Below are 21,841 nucleotides of genomic sequence, written 5' to 3'. Positions count from 1 at the left end.
TCCCCTTCCAGGGCACAGGCACTGCTGTCTGCCCACACCACACACGCCGTGGTGGGAGGGTGCAGGACCCTGCACAGCGTGGGGATGGAGCGACCACAGGACACTGCTCCAGTGAGAGGGATTTATTCATCTGCTGCTGGCAGCAGCAGGTCCCTGCCAGGCCACAGTGGTCACTCTGCCTTGCCACAGGTCCACTGCTATGGGAGAAACAGTCCTGCACCCTGGATCCTTATGGTCCTCTCCCCCCCCCATGACACCCCTCCTCTGCTGCAGACCCTTTTCCCTTTTCCCCAGCAGGGACTGTAGACATTCCAGAGCTCTGTGCACACCAGCCAGGGGCAGAGTCATGCATGGATGGCCCCAATGGAAGGTGCTGGGACAGTGGTAGCAGGTAACTTCCAGAAGCAAGCTGTGAGAAAAAGGAAAAGATCCTCGTGCAAGGGGTTGCAGCAGTGCTGGGCTACAGCCAAGAAGTGTAAAGGAAGGAAGGGAGATGTCCCTTTCTTCTCCCAGGCTCTCCTTCAGCTTTGAAGTCAGTTCTAGGACAGCAGCCTGGGAGCTGAAATGCCCTAGTCCACACCATGGGCACTCTCCACCCCAAAACACAGAAATTCTCCACCCTAAACCACGGGCTAACCTCATCCCAAGTGGACACTCAGCTGGGACTTTTCTCCAAACAAAAATCCATATCTAGCCTGTTTCCCATCCCATGAGTGCCAAGTTTCATGTCACAGAATGAAGTCCTGGAGGCAGGCTCATGACTTGTGCTGTGAGGACATGGGCAGGAGAGGGTTGCCATGGGGAGGAAGCACAGAACCCTCCCCAAACTCAGAGTGCAATGTGAGATGTGCCCAGCTCAGAGGGCAGCTCTGCTGGTGCTGGCTGTCACTGGGAGCATTAGTGATCCTGGGGGGCAGAGAGCTACTGAAGCAGTGCCAGGGACTGGGAAGGTGTTAAGCTGAGCCACTGCTCCTTGTCCACAGACCAGACATCTCCTGACGTGCATCTGGAGGATGGGAAGCACAAGGACTGGCCATGTCTCACAGACCCTGAGCACTGGCAAGTGATCAGGCTCCTCTGTCCAACGCAGGGGAGGTCATCCTGCAGAGCAAGGGGACCTGGTGACAGAGCTGGGTGACAACTGACTCCCTCAGCTCAGCTTCAGCAGGGTGCCCATGGCACCTCCTGAGTGCAGACACTTGCCACGCATCCCCAGGCGAGGGCACTCCCAGACCAGCACACAAAGCAGGACCAATTTTGCTCTGCAGTGCCCTGGGGTGACCTGAGCGTCCCCATTGCCCCACTTGGGTCCTGACCTGCTGAGCTGCAGGAAAGCTCCTGCCTGGAGAGAAACTGCACAGGTCTGAGCCAGCGAGTTCACATCTCTGCAGCCTGTCAGCCCTGCAGCCCTCTCCAGGCACATTTTCCGAACACTCCACAATCAGGCTCCAGATTCTGGGGCTCCCAGTCCCCACCCACATCCCAGTCAACTTCCCAGCCAGGCCAAGCAGCTCAGACCACTGAGAGGGAGGTGCAGCAGGAGTCAGTGGCCTGGACATCGCAGCTTGGACCTGTCAAACCACAAAGCCTTTTTTGGCTGAAGAATGGGGTCCAGCACGACAGCTCTAATGCTGCTCCTCTGTCCCACTTTGGGGACCCATCTGGAGCTATGGAGCCATCACAAAGGCAACTTGCATGGGGAGGCTGGCTGACAGGGCCTCACTCAGTGAGGTCCCAGGTCCCTGCCAGATACACAAACACGTGCTGGACAGTGCTTGAGGTGGCTACGAGTGTTTGGGATAGCTCTGGGCTGTCCCAGAGGTGGCAGGGCAGCTGCAGTGACAGGTAGGAGGGAGAGCAGGCGGAGCAGGGTGGGCTCACTGTAGCTCTGCCTCCTGTGGCTTTCAAAGGCAAATGTTCCTTGGTACTGACAGCCTGCAAAACATTAAAGCTTGACTTTCCCCTGTTGTTTCAGGGGCCACCACGTCCCCCATGTTTGTCAGGCACAATGGTTCCCATGCAGAGGCTGTGAAAGCCCCATTAGCCCCCACACAGCAATTTTCCCCTCTCCAGCATTTTCATAGGCTGGCAGCTCCGCTCTCCAAGAATTAGTAATAAGAAATACCCTCTTGCAAAGTCCTAAACCTGCTGTTTCTAATAAAGAGCTGTTTGCAGCTGCATCTTTCTCGTTCCTTTGATCTGGCACCGGCAGAAGCTGAAAACACCACGGAGAGGAGGCAGGAACAGCCCATTGATCGGGTGAGTCAGAGCTTTCACCAGCCCCCGCACCAGGACCTGCGGGTACAGCACTGTGCCTTGGGCCCGAGGCTGGCACCAGGATGGCATCTGACCTCAGAGGTGATGGTGCTGTGGGGTGGGCTGGGTGCCTGAGGCCCGGTCGCTGGCTCACCCCTCTCCATGCTGTGGAGGCAGTGTGGGATGCTGAGGTAGGAGCAGGGTGTATGCACGTGCCTGAGGCTGCAGTGGTGATGAAGGGACTGGCCAGGCCTGCCTGAGGCTGGGGGCCTGCTTGGGGCTGGGGGCTTACACCTGACCCAGCTCCATCCTGCTCAGCACAAAATGCCTGGTCAGGTAGAGCAAAACAGGATCTAATCCAGACACTCCACCCAGACCCCTCGCTGCACAGAGGTCTCTGTTGGGACATGCTGGGACCTCTGTCCCAGCAAGTGTCACACCTTTTCTCTCTGTGGCTCTGCAGAGTCCCACATGCTGCTTGCACCTCTGAGGCAAAGCAGAAAAACCCCTCTTGCATCCAAGAGATTGGAAACTTCAGATGCTAAATGCCATCTTGAAATGTCACAAGCCTTCTGCCTTTTTCCACTCTGCATGAACAACTCTTTCATATCAGTGGGGACATCCCAGCTGCTTCAGCCACCCCTGGGCCAGGGCGAGCCTTCTGCTGCCACTGAGTAACTGCGTGAATCACCTGTGGAGATCCCAGCACCATTGCCCTGCCACAGATTCAGGAAAGAGCTGGTTCTCTTCTGATCTGCAGAGACCTGGCCAACTGTGCCCCAGTGTGAGCCTGGCACCTCCAACACAGTGGACGTGGATACCAGTTTCTCACCTGTTCCCAGATCCAGAGTAAATCTCATCAGTCCAGGAGCCTGAATTTGTCAGCAGAGCTGAACTCCACTGCTGCCAGCCTGTGGCACAGCACAAGGAGGTTTCCCCTCTCCCAAAATTGAATACAGCCAAAGATTGCTCCCAGACAAAAGGGTTCAGGACAGAAAGTCTTGCTGCCTGTGGAGTGCCCTGGGCAGCCCACCATCTGCACCTGAGACACCGAGGGTATGGGCTTTCCTTCCTGGGGGAAAGGGCTGTAGTTCGCTTGCAGGAGCCAAAATTGCAAGTCCGTTTCCCAAAACTGAACTGAGGACGTTTTCAACTTTGGATCTTCACATTCGGTGGTCTGGAGAGAACCATGATGCATTTACGTCTTTTTCAAGTACACACCGCTATCTAGTGGACGTTCCCCAATGTCACCGTTCCCCGGTTCCACTAGATGGCCGTGTGTACACGGAAAACAACAACCCAAAGTGCAGCTCCAAAGGTGGAAACGTTTTAGTCACCAGTCTCAAACGAAAGGTATCAGGACAGAAAGGGTTTGCTGACCTTCCCCCGGTTTTCCCAGTGCCTTTCCCAGCTGCTGTTCAGACACGGCTGTGCTGGGTCTGTAACACAGAAACAGTGAGCACAGAAGCCAGCTTTCTGTAATAAATGAGTGATATTTAAAAACAACTCCAGCCCACAGTCACTATTTCCAGAGAAGTAAAAAAACCCAATCTCCTCTTTCATTAAAGAGGGTTTATATATGAGTGTTACATAAATTTGCATTAGTATAGATACTGTACCACATATACACACATACCAGTAGATAAATAGATAAGAGTTTTGGGAGTTGAACTTTGGTCTCTTCTCCTTATGCTTTGGCTCCATAGCACCAAAACTCTGGAAGGGAAGCTCTGGAGATGCGGATCCTGCCCATCCATGGCAGCTGAGCCTGGAGCACTCCTGTGCCTGCCCACGGGAACCTGCCCCTGCCCTGTCCCCAGCCTGGCACCAGCAGGTTGGGGCAGGCAGCCACCATGGCTCGGGGGCACCTTGGGCTGTGCTGGGAGCTGGGGGCTCCTGGAGATCCCCAGGGTGCCCCCACTCACGGTGGCCCAGGTGGAGCACGTGGCTCGTAGCCGGAGAAGGCAGCTGCCCGCGGGACGTTGCCGGGCGAAGGCGGTGGCTGGCAGGGGCTGGGGATGCCCGGTGCTGCCTGCTCTGAGTGGCCTCGCTGCATGGTGCTGTCGCCTGGCTCAGTCCCGACGCCAGGCAGGGGCCGGAGAGCGCAGAGGAGCTGCCCTCCCTCCTCCTCCTCACCGGCCGGCAGCTTCACGGAGCTGAGTGGGACCCAGTGCCTGGCCATGCCGAGGCCCTCCCGCAGGTCCTCCTGACTGCAGCTCCTGCCGGGCATGGGCAGAGGAAGGCGGCTGCCTGCTCCTAGGGCTGGGCACTGGCATTTAGAATATAGCTGGAGGTGCGGGGTGAGCCATGTCTTGGGTGTACAGCTGTCCCTGTCACCTATGTAGCTGTTTCTGGTCAGTCCCACTGGCACCAGCTGCTCTGGCACATTATCCCCATCACTTGTCTCCTCATCTTTTTCCAGCTGTGATGGGACCTGGGAGCCCAAGGCATGTCCCAGCAGGCTCTGGGTGCAGGATGGGGCGCCTTCCGTGGGGCAGCCCAGGCCAAACCCGTTGGCACAGTAGCCGGTCATGTCCTGTGTGAGGCCTCGGAGGAACAGTGGGACCGTGGGTGATGCCTGTCCAGCTGCAGGTGGCCCACAGGAGGAGAGCACAGTCTGCAGGAGCAGGGCCAGCGGCTCCTCCTCAAGCTCGAGGGGAGGCATCCGGATGGCCACACTCAGCTCGTTGTTCAGGAGTGCCTGCAGGGACAGAAGCAGTGACAGGCTCAGCCTCAGCCAGCTGAAACCCCTGCCAGCGTGGGGGCCGTGCTGCTGAGACCCCTCCTGCACTGTGACCCACAGCTGGCTGATGCACTCCACCTGTACCTTCCCATTGGGGTACAGTGGTTTGGACAGCAGAGGAGGCACCTGGCTACCAAGATGGGCTTGGTGGGGCGAGAGGTGGAGGGAAGGAGGTGCTGAGCCCCTGCAAACAGAGGGTATCCCAGCTCGGCTGTGGCACACATGGGGCAGAGGCTGGAGGAGGATCGTCACTCACCAGTGTTTTTGGGAGGTGCATCTCCGAGGGTTTAAGGAATATGTGCAGCTGGAAGAAGCAGAACCCGGCCGCACTCAGCAGCAGCAGCACAAAGAAGGCACTCACCACAGCAGGGACCCAGGGAAAGCCTGTTGGGAGGTCACAGCAGACCGACAGGTGGAAAGACACCAGCACATCCCTCCCAGCCCACCCTGTGCCAGTGTTTCCCCTGGAGCCCCCGTGGCAGGCTGGGATGTTCGAGGAGGCAAGCCCAAGGCAGAGGGTGAGACAGCATCGCCCTGAGAGGTCCCCCCAGGGCAGTGCTGGGTCACAACCCTGATCACAATGGCTGGGGGTGAGGGACCCACACGCAAGACTGCAGGACCCGAGATGCAACCGCGCCGGCTGAGCTGGCGAGAGTGCTCCTCCCACCTGGGGGGCCTGCCGGAGTCACCAGGCACTGCTCGGCCTCCCGGCTCCTCTCCCTGGCCATGCCAGCGGCTGCCGTCCGGACACAGTACCGTGTGCTGGGCTTCAGGGGCCCAAAGGTGCAAGGCACTTCCTCGCTGCTCCGTTTGCAGGGCACCTGGAAGTCGATGGGACAGGTGACCACAGTGGCTGTGCATGGCTCCACTGCCCAGCGCAGCCTCAGTGTCCCACTTGCTCCACAGCCCCTGCTCCCTGGCACCTCCAGTGCTTGGTTCTTCGCCCCAGAAGGTGTTCAGGTCCCAGAGTGCCTTCTGGAACCACTGTGGCATCACCTTTCATCTGAACAGAACCCGTCACAGGTTCTCCTTACCCATGCAGACTGAGGGAGGAAAGGGGTCTCCTGCCTTGCTGGGGTGCGAGCCCCAGACTGGGGGAGCAGCCAGGTGTGGGCAGGGCTGGGGCACAGGCACCCCCACACCGAGGCAACCCGAGACGGCAGCTTTGCTGCCCCAGGAAATCTCATGCAAGCCCCGCAAGCTCCGAGCCCTGCCCAGCTGCCACACACCTGCTGGACAAGCAGGTCCCCCTCGTACAGGTGCAGCCAGTACCACAGTTTCAGCAGCACTCGGTCCACTGGCTTGTAGGAACCAGTTCTTCTCTGGTAGGGAGTGAGTGGCATGGCAATGTTTACGTGGAGGATTTGATCCTGGAGCAGCCAGGACAACTTGGGGGGCCCCACAATTGCTGTAGGGAGGGGGGGAAAAAGAAAAAAGAAAAGAAGAAAACTAAGTCCTTCAAAAGAAGGCAGGCATCTTGTTTCTCTAGAAATGATATTTTTCTATCTGACATCCTCCTCCCAGTGCGCAGAAGCTCCTTGGGTCTCGCCTGATGGCACTTTGTGCTGTGAAACCAGCTACAGGAAGGGCAGCCACCACCTCTTCATGACAGCCAACACTGCTTCTGCTTCCTCCTCACGCCGACAGACCTGTGGCACCACCGCTCCCAGTGCCAAGCCCTTCACCCCTGAGCCATCCCCCAGGGCCTGGAGACCCACTGCTGAGGGCAGCAATCACATTCTAGGTGAGCACACCCATTTCCATGCCAGTTGGATGCAGAGGGAATGAATGAGGGAACCCAAACAATGAATGTTGACCCCATTTAGCCACTGGCACGTTTGGTTCATGCAACAACCCCCTGTGAGGTGTGTCAGTGGTCTTGAGTCTTTCCTGTCCTCAAGAAACCCCCTGGCTTTCTGGACAGGACAGTTTGGGACTGAGAAGTGGCACATTCCTCCACCTGGTGAACATGGCAGCCAAGGTGAAGGCATCACCAGAGAGGCTGCTCCTGCCTGCCCCTGCCTGCCCCAGCTTCATCTTGCTGGAGCAAAAACACCTTTCAAAAGCCAAGCCTGGAGGTGTATCCTCTTTTCCCCAACTCACTGCATTCTCCAGAAACCCAAATTCTCACATTGTCTTGTTGGCCTTGGGCCTCCCATCCATCGTCCTCACCTCAGAGTGCCTCCTCTGTCCCCTTGCTCTTCACCCAGTCCTCCTCCAGCAGCTCTGCCCCATCCCTTTCCTCCAGTCAGAGTTCTTAGCACTTTTCCCACCAGTATCCTCATACGATTTCTCACTGTATCCCACCAGCTCTCTTCAAGGATCTCTCCCCCCATTTTTCCCCTCCCAGGAAGAGCCCAGCTGGAGGACCTCCCCTGTCCTTACTGTCTCTGTACAGCTGCAGCTCGCTGGAACTGGCCCACTCAGACTGCTCGCCTCCGGTCACCGCTCTCACCCGTGCCCAGTAGATATCGTGGATCCTGTCAAAATACAACTCACACTTCCAGGAGCCAGTGCTGTTCCCCCTGCAGGCATCTGCCTTGATCCAGCTCGAGGTCCTGCCCAGGGAGAAAGCACAGGGATTGTTCCTTTTTGGCACTTCCCCAGCCCAAAGGGAGGGCTGCCCAGCCACCGCCATCCTGCCAAGGCAGAAAGTGCAGGAAAGCCAAGGTGTCAGTCAACAATGTCCTGAGATGTGTGAGGAGGGGTGTCACCAGCAAGTCGAGTCCCTCTTGGGGACAGATGGCACCTGGCACTACACCCTGACCCGTGCTCTCTGTGATGAGGAAACATATGTGGGCAGGGAGTGCCCACCGAGGGGTTGAGGCTCTGTGCTACAAGGGAGGCCAAGTGAGCAGTGACTGCTGAGTCTCAGAGAAAGGTGGCTTTGGGTGAGGGGTCTCATCAACACAATGGAGTAAAGAAGATGAAGCCTTCCTCTCAGCAGTGCCCGGCAAAAGGACGAGAGGCAGGTGCCACATGTTGAAATACAGGAAATCCCATTCAGCATAATGAAAAAAAACCTCAAACCCAAAACCCCAGCATAAAATCCACCCCTTTGTTTTTTACTGGCAGAGTGACCAGGAAAGGCACCAAGCTGCCCAGAAAGGTGTGGAGGCTCCATCCCTGAAGGTGTTCAAAACCCAACAGGACACTGTCCTGAGCTGACCTCGCCTGTGCAGGGGTGGGACGAGCCGATCCCTGTCAACTCCACTGCTCTGTTCCTCTGTGTTATTTACTGCCAGACAGCAACCCTCTGGCTACCAAGGGTCCCCAACAGCCTCTGTCAGGGTGTTGGGGGACCAGACCCTTTGCCCCCTCCTCCCCACCTACCGCTTCCTCCACTCCACCTGATAGGTGACATGGCTGGGCGAGCTGGGGTCCGGCTCCCACCGCAGCCACACGTGGAAGTTCTGTGCCTCCAGCCTCACGCGCCGTGGCCGCAGTAGCATCCCTGGGAGGGGGCAGAGGTGTGTCAGGCAGCGCTGCTCTGCTCTGCAGGGTCCCCTCCTTGGCCGGTCACTGCATGGTTATGCTGCACAGGTTCCCCCTCCCACAGTCCCCAGCTTCAGCTCGGCAACAGCAGGCAAACACTGACCCTGCAGCAGGATGCTCAGCACCTGCATCCCCCCAATGCCTCACACACCAAGAGAACCCTCTCCATGCCCCTGCCAAAGGCGCCGACACCCTGACACAGCTGCTGCTGACCCTGGGGTTTTCTTTCCTCTCGCAACTTGAAAACCACTCGGTCCCCTCCTCTCCACAGGTACCTTCTGTAGCTCTAAGAGGTGTCCCTGTGCCACCCCTGCCCTGCACCCAGGGTCCCCCCAGCCTGCAGCGGTAGCTCCAGCACCAGCTTACCCCAGAGGAGGGAGCAGCTGGCCAGAGACAGCAGCAGGTGCAGGGCAGGGCTCATCCCACCACGGCCCGTCCATCTGTCCCCACGCTACGCCGCCGCACCGGGGGCTGTGGCGAGGGATGGGTGTGCTGGAGCTGTTCTGCCACCTGCAGGCATGATGGGCAGCTGGGACCTGTGGTTAGAGAAAGGATATTTTTTTTGAAAAGCTTCAGCCAGCGACACCAGCCACAGGCAAGCCTTGCCCATGGAGTCTGCGTGCCCAGCGTGGCACAGAGGTGCCTGTTACGGAGAGGCTGCCGACGTCACGGGGATGTGGGTCTGTGAAACCTCCTCCCCCGATGCTCACACCACTGTGAAGGTGACTCAGCCCAGCTCTGGGCATGACTCACACTGGCACAACCGGTGACACCGCTGCCAGGACACCCCCAGCCCTCCACAGCCTCCCTGGTATGGGGAGTGCCCCGTGTGTGCCGGCACCCCACCAGGTGCAATGGGACACCCTGAGGGACCCCCTGGGGCTGTTAGCAGAGACCTCAGTCCTGTGAACCACAGCAGAGGCTTGTCCCACTGGGCACCTCTGTCTGACCTGGCCAGCCCCTCCTTACCATGGCCTTGCCCCATGATTCAGCTGCCAGGAATCTTTCCCTATTGTTGTTGGCCACAGAGGTAACCTTCCTCTCCTGGGGGAGATGTGCAAGGGCTTTGAGGCCATCAGTGCCAACCTACTGGTTGTGGGGACACTTCCGCCTGTGGGGAGCCTGGGGCCACCTCCAGAGGCAAAGGGATGGGAGAATCCCCTGGCCAGACGGGACACCCACAGGGCTGGCTCACTGCAGCTGCTGCCTCTCGCTCTTCCCATTTCACACTGACTCTGTGCTAATGTTACGAGCGCAGCCACCTTGGCAGGCAGGTACAAAATGCTGTCCCTGTTTTCTGTCCCTTGCAGCATTCAGAGCTTGAAACAAGGAGGAGCAGCCAACAAGCAGGGACATGCAGTTGCAAACCGCGGGCAAGGGCTCAGAGGCAAGACCTCTGAAACTCCAGAGCTGAAGCATAGGCAGTGGGTTTAGGGATTGCCCCCACCCCGAAGCCAGCGAGAGCCCTACCAGCTTAGCAGCAGACCCCAGTGAAGGCAGGACCGTTTCTGTCTGGAGGGAGAAGTCCCCAAGACCGACGGCACAGAACTGGGGAACTGATGGACCGGCTGCCTGCAGAGGCAGGGACAGGGCTTCTCCAGCTGCTGGAGGTAGCACAGGGGAGACAGTGCCTCCACAGCAGTGAGGGTGGCCACGGGCCAGTCCCTGCTAGCCCCACAATGACCCCAGCACACCTGCTCCCCTTCTGCCTTGGCCAGAGGGAAAACCTCAGCAACCCTCCCTGTGTTGTAGCAACTGTAAAAGTATGGCTTGGTGGATATCCCGTTGGCTGAGATTGTGGGGATTTAACCCCCTCTCCACAACATCCCCTCCTTTGCCTGCATCCCTGTTGTCATGGCACCTGAGGCACTGGTGCTCCCCCCTACCTTGACCCACGCAGTTCCTCGCTGGTCCCTGCTGTATCAGGAACCCACCTGTGCCCACCACGCTCTGTAAAACGCAACACCCTCAGCTCAGCAGCCCCACATCCGGCTCTGAGCGTTCACTGGAAGCGTCATCAGGGTCTGCTCAGTTGCCAGGCTCCCTCCAGACTGGGGACAGGTCTGAGTCCTCTGTGCCCCTGCGCTGGGAGACGTCCAATGACATGTGATTTGGCTTTGGTGGTTTGTGCTTTTTTTCCTGAGCCAGGGTTTGTTTTTTTTCCCTTCCTTCCTTGTTGGCAGCATCCCTGCGGGCCATGGGCGCTCAGCAGTGCCCTCTGCACGCCAGAGCCAAGACACAGCCAGTGCCAGCACCCTGCTGCATGCTGCCTGCACCTCATCCCAGCACCCTGCACCCCCCCTGCAGGGACCATCAGTGGCCTGGGGACAGAAAGGAGCATGGGGGTCAGGCCAGGGGCAACACAGAGCAGGGCAGACATAGGCCAGGATGTCTCTGCAAAACCAACAAGTTTTATCCTTGCCAAGACTAGTGCTGCAGTCTGGACACGCAGGGCTGAGACCATAGCTCTGCCCTAGAGACCCCAAGGGACCTGCATATGGTTGTGCATCACCCCACGAGCCCTGGGCCTTTGGCAGCCCATTGGGATAGAAAGCAGCCAGACTTGAGCTTCCCAAGAGCTGTTGCAACCACTAAAGGACTCATGGAGCCATGGATGGCAGCATGTGGAGCTTGCTGGCACTCTTCAGCGCTGCCAGGGGCCGAGCAGTCACCATCAGCTAGGGCATTCCAAAACAAGAGGCCCACAGTGTCCAAGTGCCACACGTGGGGTCAATGCCAGCACCTCCACTACTGTGCCTGCACTGCTCCAAGAGCCAGCAGCACTGGGCAGATCCCACACATCCCGAGCAGAGATGGGGCCAGTGACAGCCATCAGGAACAAGGACACATGGCCACAGCAGACTGGACAGACTCTTTAATACCACACTCATTGAGAACACCTTGTGCTTGCTGTCCACCCAGACAGCTCCCCACATCACTGCCCATGTCCACTCCCGGGGCAGAGGCCAGGCAGCTTGGCAGGGCAGGTGGCAGGGGCGATCCCTCCCAGACAGAAGGGGAAGAAACAGGCAGGAGATACTTTATCCAGTGCTACAAATGCTCTCAGAGCAACAGCTCCTTCCGGAGCTGCACACATGGCAGAGCCCAGCACCCCTTACCCCACAAAGCACTTCTGGTGAGGCGGGCGTAGGGCTCAGCCCAGCCCCCTCAGCCTCTCTCCCTTTTTGGTTAGAGGGCAGTGGGAATGCTGCAGCCGACCAGGGGGGCTGTGGGGGCTGCCAAGCCTGGGTGCAGCAGGCACAGTCCAGTCTTGTGGGCAGGGTCAGGCCAAGGAGGACCCTCATGTGCCCAGGGGGGCCCCAAGAGGGGCTGAGTGGCTGCCCCCCAGCAGTCTGGCAGCATCTCCTCTGCCAAGATCACACTCAGCATCTTCAAAAGCAGCAAGGGTTACAGCACTGGCCATCTCCATGGCCAGGAAAAGGTGGATGCCCACTGCAGGCAGGACGTCCTCAGCCTGCAGCACCGGGGCTCCTGAGGGACTCAGGGAGGGCAGGTGTCTCCCTGACAGAAGGTGCTGCAGGGATGAAGAATCCAACAGCAACAGCCCGGCTGCCCCATGGCCGGAGGCATCGCCAGCTGCTCCCAGGAGGGTGCAGTGGGATGCAAAGGGAACATCAGCACCTGCCACTGCCTCGCTGGGCACCACCCTCTCTGTTCCTGCTTCCCAAGGCTAAACTTTCCCTGGCAAAACCCATCCTCCGAAGGCCTTCTCCAGGTACCGGGCCACCGCCAGCGTCAGGTGGTCGTTGTAGGCGGCTGCCACCAGCTGGATGCCCAGTGGGAGCCCCTCGCTGCCCAGCCCCAGCGGGCACTGTGTCACCGGCAGGCCCAGGACATTGAAGATGGCTGGAAGAGAAAAGGATGGATCAGAGTGAGCACAGTGACCAGGATACACCACTGCCTGGCTCTCCCACCCCGGGCGTGTCGTGTTACTCCTGGGAGCTGGTGCTTGACACAGTGGTGCTAAGACATGGTGACAAGGGATATCACTGGCCAGAGGTTCCCAGTGCACACATCGTATCTGCAAATAGCACCTACGAGGGATGGCATGCCAAGATCTGGTTTGGGACTCTACTCCTCCATCCCTCCAAAGCCAGGCAGCACTGACACCAGCACTAGCACCAAGGTGCTCGGGCCACAGGGAAGCCATGCAGGGAGCCCCAGACTGTACCCCAGGATATGCTGGCTCTCAGGTTCCTGCTAAACCACAGTGGTAGCTGGAACACCTCTGGGGCACACTGGCCCCTGAGATTAGACATGTCACTCAGACCTGCCCCGCTGTGGACAGCGGGTGAAAGATGCCACGTGGCACAAAGCGTGACAACCCCTGTTGTGGAGCAGCCAGACCCCTCTCTGTGCTGCACAGCCCACCGTCAGCAATGGGAACACTTTGGGTACAACACCCTGGCTGCCAGCCTGGGCAGCCCTACCTGCACCCTACAAGAGCCAGAGCTGCTCACCCGTGTAGGCGAAGTTGAAGGGCATGCAGATGGGGGAGTGGTGCTTGGGGGCGATGGTGGGGTGTGAGGGGTAGAGGAGCACCCCGTCCTGCCCCAGCAGCGCCTCCATCTCCTCCTGCAGGCTCTTCCCCATGCTCACCAGCTTGGCATTCCCACTGTGGTTGAGCTTCATCAGCTTCTCCGTCAGCCCCAGGGCTGCAGGGAAAGGGTACAAATAGGGACATAGAGCGAGAAGACTGTGGGCTACGTGGGGCAGAAAGCGCATTGCCTGGCCACATGCAGCATCCCCCAGTCCTAGTGCACCCCCCAAGTCCCCCTGCCCACCAGTACTCACAGCAGATTGCCCCTGGCATGACTCTTTGGGCAGCATCCCCCCAGCTCTGCCAAGGGACAAGCTTTCAGCCTGCCCCTCATTTCCAGCTTTTCCAGGTGCTGGGGTTGAGCAGAGCTGGCAGAGTCACCTCAGCACTCATTAGACAACAGCCCAACTGCACTGATTAGGGTTCTCTGGTACCTGCTGCTATGAAATCAGATCAGTGCAGACCCTGACTGGCTCCCTCTAGACTCCCCAGCAGTTCTGACAGGGCTCACAGCAGGAGTTCATCATCCTCACCTAGGATACCCACTTCCATGCATCAAAGATCCAGCCAACTCTCCCTCAAGCTTGAAATGTGACTCAAAGACACTGAGTGTCATTACAAAACCAGGCTGAAGCTGCTCAGCACAAACCCCAAGTCCCTTTGCTAGGCACTGGGACTACCTGCATTTAACAACTCATCCACCCCACCACTGCCTCTGCACTTCCCAGAGCTCCCCCCAGCCTCACCAATAGCTGGGAAGGTGTGAGAAGACATCCCCACGAGCCACTTCATCAGCTCCCACAGCGGCCACACCGGCTTCCCGTGGTCCCCCAGCAGGTCTGTGAATCGCTGTGCCTCCTGTAACACACCCACTCCCCCCGTCAGCACTGCCAGCACACAGCAGGGAGGCACAGGCTGCAAGGGACAGTGAAATTCCAGCTGTCCCGTTATCCTGATGTGAGCCCTTCCCATTTTCACACAGGAGATGCCCATCAGGAGTGCTCCACAGCTCTAGCACTGATCCAGGGTGGCAGCAGGGGCATCTCTCCCTGCCAGAAGCAGGAAGAAGGAGAGGAAGAGCCTCCCAAAGCAGCACCTTCCAGCACCCAATGGGCATGATGCAAGGGATGATGTCCAGATAATGTCCAGGCATTTACTCCTATGATATGGTCATGGGACCAGGAAGGAGGCAGAGGAGCCAGATGTGCCCTCCTTAGTGCATGGGGCTGTGTTGTTTCCTACCACTCCCCGCGTGCCAGGAATGCACAAGGTACGACACTCCTGAGAGGGTTTTTCTCTATAAAATACCTCCCTGCATGCACAGAGCATAGCACAGTGGCTGCAATTCAAGGGAAATGTAACACAGGCAGGCCTGCTGCTGGAAAGCTGCTAATGCCCTGCTTGTCCTGGCATCCTAAAAGGTGTTAATCCCAGCCTGCAACGTCAGAAGACACAGCACAGAGCCAAGAGTGAGGCAGGACGATCCGTGCTGGGGGAGCATCCTTACCAACCTGCATGAAGGTCAATGTGTCAAAATGACCTTCCCCTCCCTACACCACATTGCTCCTCTGCTGGGAGTCATGGCCTCATCCCATGGGAGAGCAAGGGAGAAGGGGCTGTGTGTCTTTGGGAAGAGATGAAGGGAGGACTGGGGGGACAAAAGGAGCAGGGAAAGCCCTCAGGCAGGTCTGGAAAAACTACAACTCTCCACTGCTGGCCCCAGGCAGCTGATTCTTCCCTGTTGCCACCAAATTTGTGCCTTTGCCAGCTCGGTCTGACGCACCTCTCCATTGCTGTCCTGGGACGACATCATGGCTGACCAGATCTGGAAAGAATACTTCATCTTGTGGATTGACACATGCTGAACTCGGACCCCCAGGTCGCTTTCGATGTGCTCCACCACCTGAAGGGACGAGTAGGAAGGGTTTGTTTCCATAAGGTTGTGAGGTGCTGCCATCAGCCCATGGAAAGTACAGAGAAGAGGGCAAGGGCATCTGCTCACAAGATCTTCTTGTTTCTTCTTTAGCATAGAAGAAAAGGTTCTTTCTACTTTTTAACCCCTGGAAGCACAGGACTGGAACAGAAAGCTGCCTCCCCAGCCCTCCATCCTGCCAGTCCCCACAGGAGCCACACACAGAGCAGCTCCCTCCCCTCCCCAGGGCTCCTCTGACTGGTGTCCCCAGGTTCTATCTTCGGGCTCACCCCAGCGAGAACCAACCTCTGCTCCTTCCTACCTTCTTTTGGGCCTGCAAGATCTCCTTGTCCACAGGTGACACAAAAACGGACCCGCCGTCGTGATCCATGCAGTGGAATTTGATTTTCTCCAGTGACACTTTCTCGTTCAGTTTCAGCCTGGGAAAGGGGCTTTGTCACAGACCCATCCCTGGCTCCTCCCCAGCTGCCAGAACTGCTCACACACATGTTAATGTGTCCTCAGGAGACACTGCTCTGCCTCCCAGGGTGGCAACGTCAGACCCTGAGGACACCCAGACACCTGCTTCCCACAGTCTACCCAGCTGCTCTCCCGCCCCGGCAGTCCCAGCAAGTTCCCGTTGGGAAAATTCTTATCTCTCCAGAAGAACCTTGTGATTACAAACCCCGTCCATGGCCAAGGCTGGGATTGCACAAGAGCCAGGGAAAAACAGAAGTGGTAATGGAGACAACAGCCCCTCGCAGGCTGTGGCACAAAGGAGGGCTGCCCTGTCTGCCCCATCTCTGCTTTGCTCATCACTGGCACCTGCCACAGCTCTTGGTTACACAGACCTATGCAGGAACCAAACTGACTGTGGTGTGGGATGGAAAACTCATCATTCAGCAACAGGAAAAAGGCCCTGTAACACCCAGGAGCAAGGCCAGTCCTGGGAGGGGAGGGCCACGTGGGACAGCACTGAGAACCAGCTTGCAAGAGGGAACCAACAGTCTGCTCATGGCTGCCTGTTCCCCAGAGCACGTGGGTGGTGGGAAGGACAGTCCCAGCTGCGAAGGTCCCGTTGAAGCCAGCGGCAGAGGAAGGAAATCAGTAACAAACAAACTGGGTGGGGTGCAGATCTGTCTCGTACAAAGGACTGACCCACTGTGCAGACCAGAGAGCTGCTGACTCCAGCTCAGCAGCCAGGAGCAGTGGGAGCAACTCACTTGCTGACCCCGGGCCCGGCCATGATCCTCAGCACAGGCTCCAGGTCCTCGGCATAGCGGCACATGGGTCCCGTGCACAGGAATCTGGTCCGTGCCCCGTGAGCGTTTGGGAACTGGCCGTCGTTGGGCACCACCCCTGCGAGCAGAGAGACCTTGGGTACCACCTTGAGCATCACCCCCAGCCAAGGGCAGCCCTGCTGGGGGGCTCTGGGCACAGGGCGACGTGGTTCCTCAGGGACTGCACACCTCACAAGGGCTGATGGCAAGGTGAACGGGGTGGGGAAGGGAGGAAAAGCACCCAGCCAGGATACTGAGAGCCAGAAAAACATCCCAACCTTGAGAAAACATCCCATGCTGAGGATGCAATACCTGGGTAAAACCCCTCCCTGTCTCCCACGCTCCTGGCATTCTGCCACCGAAGGCTTCCTGCTGCAAAGCCCGGCTGTGCTCCCGCAGGGGGCTTGTCCCATGCAAGGAGTTACCTGACCCCTTACAGCAATCCCACCAGAGACCAGCACAGGGGTGTCCCAGACGAGTTCATCCCACAGCCCCCATTCCACCTCATGGCATTTCTGCTGGGGAGGAGGAGACCCCCACACCCCCTTACCTGTCGTGGGTTTGTGGCCGAAGACTCCGTTGAAGAAGGCGGGCATCCGGATGCTGCCACCGATGTCAGAGCCCACGCCTATGACTGAGCAGGCAGCTGCCAGGACACCACCCTCCCCACCTGCACAGGAGACAACATGGCAAAACCCCACAGGTTTATGGTGCAAGTCATCTAGCAAAAGCAGGAGCACCTCACAGTGACCCAGAGGGGCGGGGGCCATGCCTGCTTTAGCAGTGGCTGGGGGACAGCTGGGGAATTTTGGCCAAAGGGATATTTCTGCCAAAGTAAGACAGAGTGAGCCTAAGCAATGCTAGGTAAAACACTCACAAGGGACAAAGCAGCTGGACCCCCAGCAGCCCAACAGCAGTGCCAAGGGAAGAGGCCTGTGAGCTCTGCAGGGGCCCAGGGACGCATTAAAGCCACGTGCAGAGATTTGCAACCCTTCCCCTGCTGCATTTTAAACCCGTCGGTCATGCAGGACCATGCCAAGATGCCGGGGCTCACCTGAGCTGCCACCCACGATCCTCTGCAGGTCGTAGGGGTTGTTGGTCCGCCCGTAGACCCTGTTGCTGGACTCATACCACATGCAGAGCTCACTGCAGTTGGTGACACCCAGTGGGATGGCACCGGCCTGCTTCAGCCGCGACACCACCGTGGCATCCGAGGTGGCGATCACGTTGCGGCGGTTGACCAAGCCGGAGGTGTTGGGCATCCCTGCGGTGCCAAGGTTGACAGGAAGGTGTCAGGGCCAGTGCCCAGACACCACCCGGGGCTGCAGGAAGGAGGTTTCCAGCGAGGGCTGCTCCTCTGAGGCACCACAAGCTCTGCAGCACCTGTGTGCTACTAGTGAACACGGACACAGAAGCCCAGGCAGAGCTTGGTGCAGACCAAGGGAAGGGAAACTGCTTCCCTCTGAGCACCTGCCACAGCCACCCACCATCCTGGGGTGGCGAGTCACAACCTGTGAAGCGGAGAGGAACAAAGGCAAACCCACCGTGGAGAGAAAAGGCCTCCTTGACAGTGATGGGAACTCCCAACAAGGGGAACTTCTCCTCCAGATAGTCATCGCCAGGGCCTTCTGAAAGCAGCTTATCGACCTGCTGGGCTTCCTGCAGGGCCTCCTCAAACCTGCAACGAGGCAGCGGGCGATGTTCTGGCACTGGACCGGCGAGCAGCGGGGTCCCCGCAGGGCGGGCAGACCCCAACTGCAGCAAGAGCTTGTGACGGGAGGTGAGACCCCCCGGTCTGTGCTGGAGCAGAGGGCACCGTCCCGGCTGAGCCACGGCCGGGAGCACCGCACCCTCGGTGCGGAGCATCGCCCCGGTCTGAAGGAGGGGGCAAGCGGGGAGCCCAGCACCCCCTCAGCCGCGCCCTCCGCTCACCTGTCCTTGACGACCGCGTTGATCAGGGGGTTCACCTCCTTGATCCTCTCCACGTACGCCTCCACCACCTCGATGCAGGTCACCTGGGCACGGACCACGGGCGGGAACCGCCGTCAGGGGCGCGCTGGGGCGGCCGGGACACTCCCGGTACCCCCCGCACCGTCTCGGCCGAGACTCTCCGAGGGGGACACAGCGGTCACAGCCCCGTGGCTGCCCCCCGGGGCCACTCCCGGTCCTCGCTGTCCCCCCCTCCTCCCCCACCCCGGGTGGTACCTGCCGTGCCCGTTCCCCCCCCTCCCCGCGGGGGCGCAGGGTGGTACCTGCCGCGCGCGGAGCAGCGCCGCGAGGCGGCGCGCGGGCAGCAGCAGGAGCTCGCGCCGCGGCGGCGGGACGGCGCGCGCGCCGGGGCCGGGCCCGGGCGGCGGCGGGAGCAGCGCGAGCAGCGCGAGGCAGGCGCGCGACAGCAGCCGCAGCAGCAGCGCGAGCCACCGCTCCGCGCGCGACAGCGCCATGGCACCGGCCCCACCGCTGCGCGCGCCGCGCCCCGCCCCCGGGGCCGCGCGGAAGTGACGCCGTCTCCACGGCGACCGCGCCCCGCCCCGCCCGCGGCCTGTGCGCCGGGCCCGCGGCCGGCGCCGCCTGACACGGGGGGGCCGCGCCGGCCCGTACCTTCCCCCGGGCAGCGTAGCGCTGCCCCGCGGCGGAGCCGGGGGGCACCCACTCTGCCCGTCCCGGGTCGTCCCGCCCCTCCGCTCCGGAATTACCCCCAGTGGTTTCCTTATTACCAAAGGCTTAAAAAACCCCACAGGGGGTTAGCAAGGACGCGCAGAAAGCTGGAGTGGTTTTGCCGGCTGTGTCGGATGCGTGTTGTAACCGCCAGTGAACCCGAGCTGAGGGGACAGCGGCTCTCCCGACGTGCGGACTGTGCGGGGACAGCGAAACCCGCCCCGGGAAGGGGCTGCGGCGACAGCCTCACCTGGGCAGGTGCGGCGGCAGCCTGCGGGGTGCTGAGCCCGGCACCTCTGGGTGCATCCCGGAGGTTCTGGGGCTGATCCCGGCACCATTGGGCACATCCCTGGAGCACTGGGGCCGAGCCCAGCACCGCCGGGTGCACCCGCAGTGCCCTTGGGCTGCCCTGCTGGTCTGTGGAGGAGACACTTCCCTTTCCTGCAGAGGTTGTCTGTCCACATCCAAAAGCCTGTCCTCAGGGTCAGGCTGTGCACACAAACACGCTTGTGGGGTGTTACCGACCTATGGGGCATTAACACCGATCAGTTTAAAGTTGACACCTAATTATAACGTTCTTCTGCGTTTTAAACACCAAGCCTCATTCTCAAGCTTTCTAATAAAAGGCAACCATTATCACACTTATTGTCAAACATGCACTGAGTTTTTCAGGTGCTTGATTATGGAATCTGGAAGAGACTGGATAATACTCAAACCTCAGGACAAAAGTTACAAGAACTGGTAATGCTGGGGGGGGGGGAAATCCTGTCTTTTAAAGCAAGGATTTAAGCAGCATCTGAGTGGGCCTTACTGTATCTCTTCCCTTCCACAGAGTTGGTGATTGAATTATCAGTGCGAAGTGGGGCAGGCGAGGGGATACATTCCTTGTGAAAATCTTTTACAACTGCAAAATCAACACATCAGCGTTTATGGGACAATCTGCAGCTCACACGCCCTGGGAGGGCATCGACCGACCTCTGTCCCCTAAAACCTAAGCTTATATGGAAGTCATCCTGATAGTAGTTCTATTTTCACAAACTCTTATCAAAGAACTTTTCTCCTTGCTTGATGCAAATGGAGGAAAGGAAAGAAGAGAAGGGAAGGGGAAAAGCCGCTTTCCTGCTTGGGGTTAGTTTCCTGTGCCCTGGGAAAGCACGGACAGCAGCTTTGTCTGCCTGGGTTTGGTCACCAGGTCATCAGCCTGAGGGGCTCCCAGCTGTAAAAGGTTGGGGTGTCCTGTGCTCTCTCAAGGACAAGGGAAACTCTTGTCCTCTGCTGATTTTAATTCCCCAGCGTCTTCGTTTCCCTTGGCAGGTTGTCCGTGACCACAGACACCAGCCAGCCCAGGGGCAGGTCCCAGCAGTGCTGTGCTTGATGGCTGATGGTGCACAGGTGGCTTAACAGCTGCTTTTCCACTGCTCTGACACTGCTGGAATGCCTGTGACCTTACCAAGGCCCTTAGGTAGCCTTTGCCTTTCCCCCCACAATATCTAATCACCCCCACCCCCTCGGGTTACAACAGGATTGTGCATGGGCCCAAACCTTTCCTCACACCTGTGTCTCTGCCATTGCAGCTCACAGAGGCCCAGAGTCCCCTGCTGAGGAGCAGTGGTAAGTCAGGGTTTGCCAAATCTCGGGCGGTGTTGGTGGTTGCATCTTCGGCTTTGCCAGGCCCAGAGCCAGGCATGGCAAGGCTCCCTTGGAGCTCAGAGGTAAGTCAGGTGTCCTGCAGGTTTCTTCCAGAACTAGAATGGTAAAACTCCTCTCGATGGAGAAGGGAGAGGACAGCCCTCCCAAATGTAATCCCAGCACTGCTTTTGTCATTTTTTTTCCTCCATTTCTCAGTGGATTTGCCAGTACTTCCCCCTCAAGTTCTTTCCAAATGTTGGCAGAGAGGGGTATGAACCAAGCCACTTCTGTCCTGGGTCTCTGCTTCCTTGCTGCTCTGCAGAGACCTTCCCTAAACTCTGGCATTTATTTTCCGAGGAAAGTGTCTCCCTTAATCTTTGTCTTTCAGGGTTTAAAGAACAGGGCTTTGAAATTCACACTGGATCAGCTGCTAGTGGGCTAGAAGGTGCTCTAAAAATAAAGCAATAAGGTCCAGAAGCCTGAGGTTGAAGTGATTGGCACTGCTTTTCAGTTACCAGCTGACAGAGCAAACACCACCCTGGCTAAGAAACCAGTTAATTCCAAACTGATTGCCAAGAGCATGGGGGCTGGAAATGCAGAGTAAAGCTCACCCATCCAGACCTGTCCCACTGCCTTATCCTAAGGGACACCAGCTGCTTAGAAGAAAAACACGATCCCAGGTCTTACACTCTGGAAATTATCCCCAGTCATTTCATCATTACCAAAGGCTTAAGAAACCAGAAGCAGTTAGCAAGGACAGACAGAAAGCTGGAGTGGTTTTGCCGACTGTGTGGATTCGTGTTGTAACCACTAATTGCCCGGGAAGCCACGGAACAGGCTCGGCAGCAGAGCGTGAGGCGAGTGGGAAGAAGAGCCACAGTCTGGCTGCCTTCACAGTGCTCTCCAAAGCTCTCTTGGATCTTGTCACCACTGGACAAGAAACACCTTTCATGAAATTAAAAGAAGAGAAAGAGCCTGACAGCACAATTCTTTGTGAAAGGAGCCCTTTGAAACTTCTCCTTAAAATAAAGCTTCAGAAGAAACCTGGAGTTTATGTAGCACAGTGCTGGGGTGGGGAGAGAGGAAAAGGGTGTTTAAAGGTTCAGGTTTAAACACAGCAACTCAGATGCTTAATTGCCAGCTGATCCCTGGAAAAAAACCCCAACCAAACAAACAAAAAAGTCCCCCGAATTTGATGGCAGTTCTTCCAAGCCTGCCCTTATCCAGATCCACCACAGAGGGATGCTGTGGTCCGCGTTTCCATCAGCTGTCTTCTTGCCCGCTGGCCCAGGACCCGGCAGCGTTGG

The 21,841-nt window shown here is 58.3% G+C and overlaps 2 protein-coding genes and 1 long non-coding RNA gene across 5 annotated transcripts; 1 reads left to right on the top strand and 2 right to left on the bottom strand.

Moving 5' to 3' along the window:
* Nucleotides 1-3,729: 3,729 nt before the first annotated feature.
* LOC113986817 lies at nt 3,730-10,536 on the bottom strand. Of its 3 annotated transcripts, none has more exons than XM_027718844.2 (8): nt 10,381-10,536; nt 8,861-9,030; nt 8,333-8,453; nt 7,385-7,557; nt 6,229-6,407; nt 5,667-5,820; nt 5,256-5,383; nt 3,730-4,957 (listed from the first exon to the last, which is right to left on the bottom strand). In XM_027718844.2, the coding sequence occupies exons 2-8, from the start codon at nt 8,913-8,915 to the stop codon at nt 4,178-4,180; spliced, it is 1,590 nt and encodes a 529-aa protein (XP_027574645.2). In that variant the 5' UTR covers nt 8,916-9,030; nt 10,381-10,536; the 3' UTR covers nt 3,730-4,177. The 3 variants fall into 3 exon arrangements, with proteins under 3 accessions (XP_027574645.2, XP_027574646.2, XP_039238631.1); XM_027718845.2 differs by having other exon boundaries at nt 10,429-10,536; XM_039382697.1 differs by lacking the exons at nt 8,861-9,030; nt 10,381-10,536 and having other exon boundaries at nt 8,350-8,413.
* Nucleotides 10,537-11,347: 811 nt separating this feature from the next.
* Nucleotides 11,348-18,691, bottom strand: FAAH2 (fatty acid amide hydrolase 2). Its single transcript, XM_027718885.2, has 11 exons — nt 18,500-18,691; nt 18,180-18,262; nt 17,792-17,925; nt 17,302-17,511; nt 16,798-16,917; nt 16,191-16,326; nt 15,290-15,407; nt 14,839-14,958; nt 13,802-13,913; nt 12,976-13,170; nt 11,348-12,361 (listed from the first exon to the last, which is right to left on the bottom strand). The coding sequence occupies exons 1-11, from the start codon at nt 18,689-18,691 to the stop codon at nt 12,186-12,188; spliced, it is 1,596 nt and encodes a 531-aa protein (XP_027574686.1). The 3' UTR covers nt 11,348-12,185.
* A 122-nt stretch (nt 18,692-18,813) lies between these two features.
* Nucleotides 18,814-21,614, top strand: LOC120323533. Its single transcript, XR_005564071.1, has 3 exons — nt 18,814-20,367; nt 20,480-20,617; nt 20,923-21,614. It is a non-coding gene; the product is annotated as an uncharacterized LOC120323533 (long non-coding RNA).
* Nucleotides 21,615-21,841: the final 227 nt, after the last annotated feature.

Source organism: Pipra filicauda, unplaced genomic scaffold (genome assembly GCF_003945595.2).
Source record: "Pipra filicauda isolate LSUMZ 115617 unplaced genomic scaffold, ASM394559v2 scaffold281_size1565311_pilon, whole genome shotgun sequence".
NCBI lineage: Eukaryota > Metazoa > Chordata > Aves > Passeriformes > Pipridae > Pipra > Pipra filicauda.
This window is presented reverse-complemented; position numbering and strand designations above follow the sequence as displayed.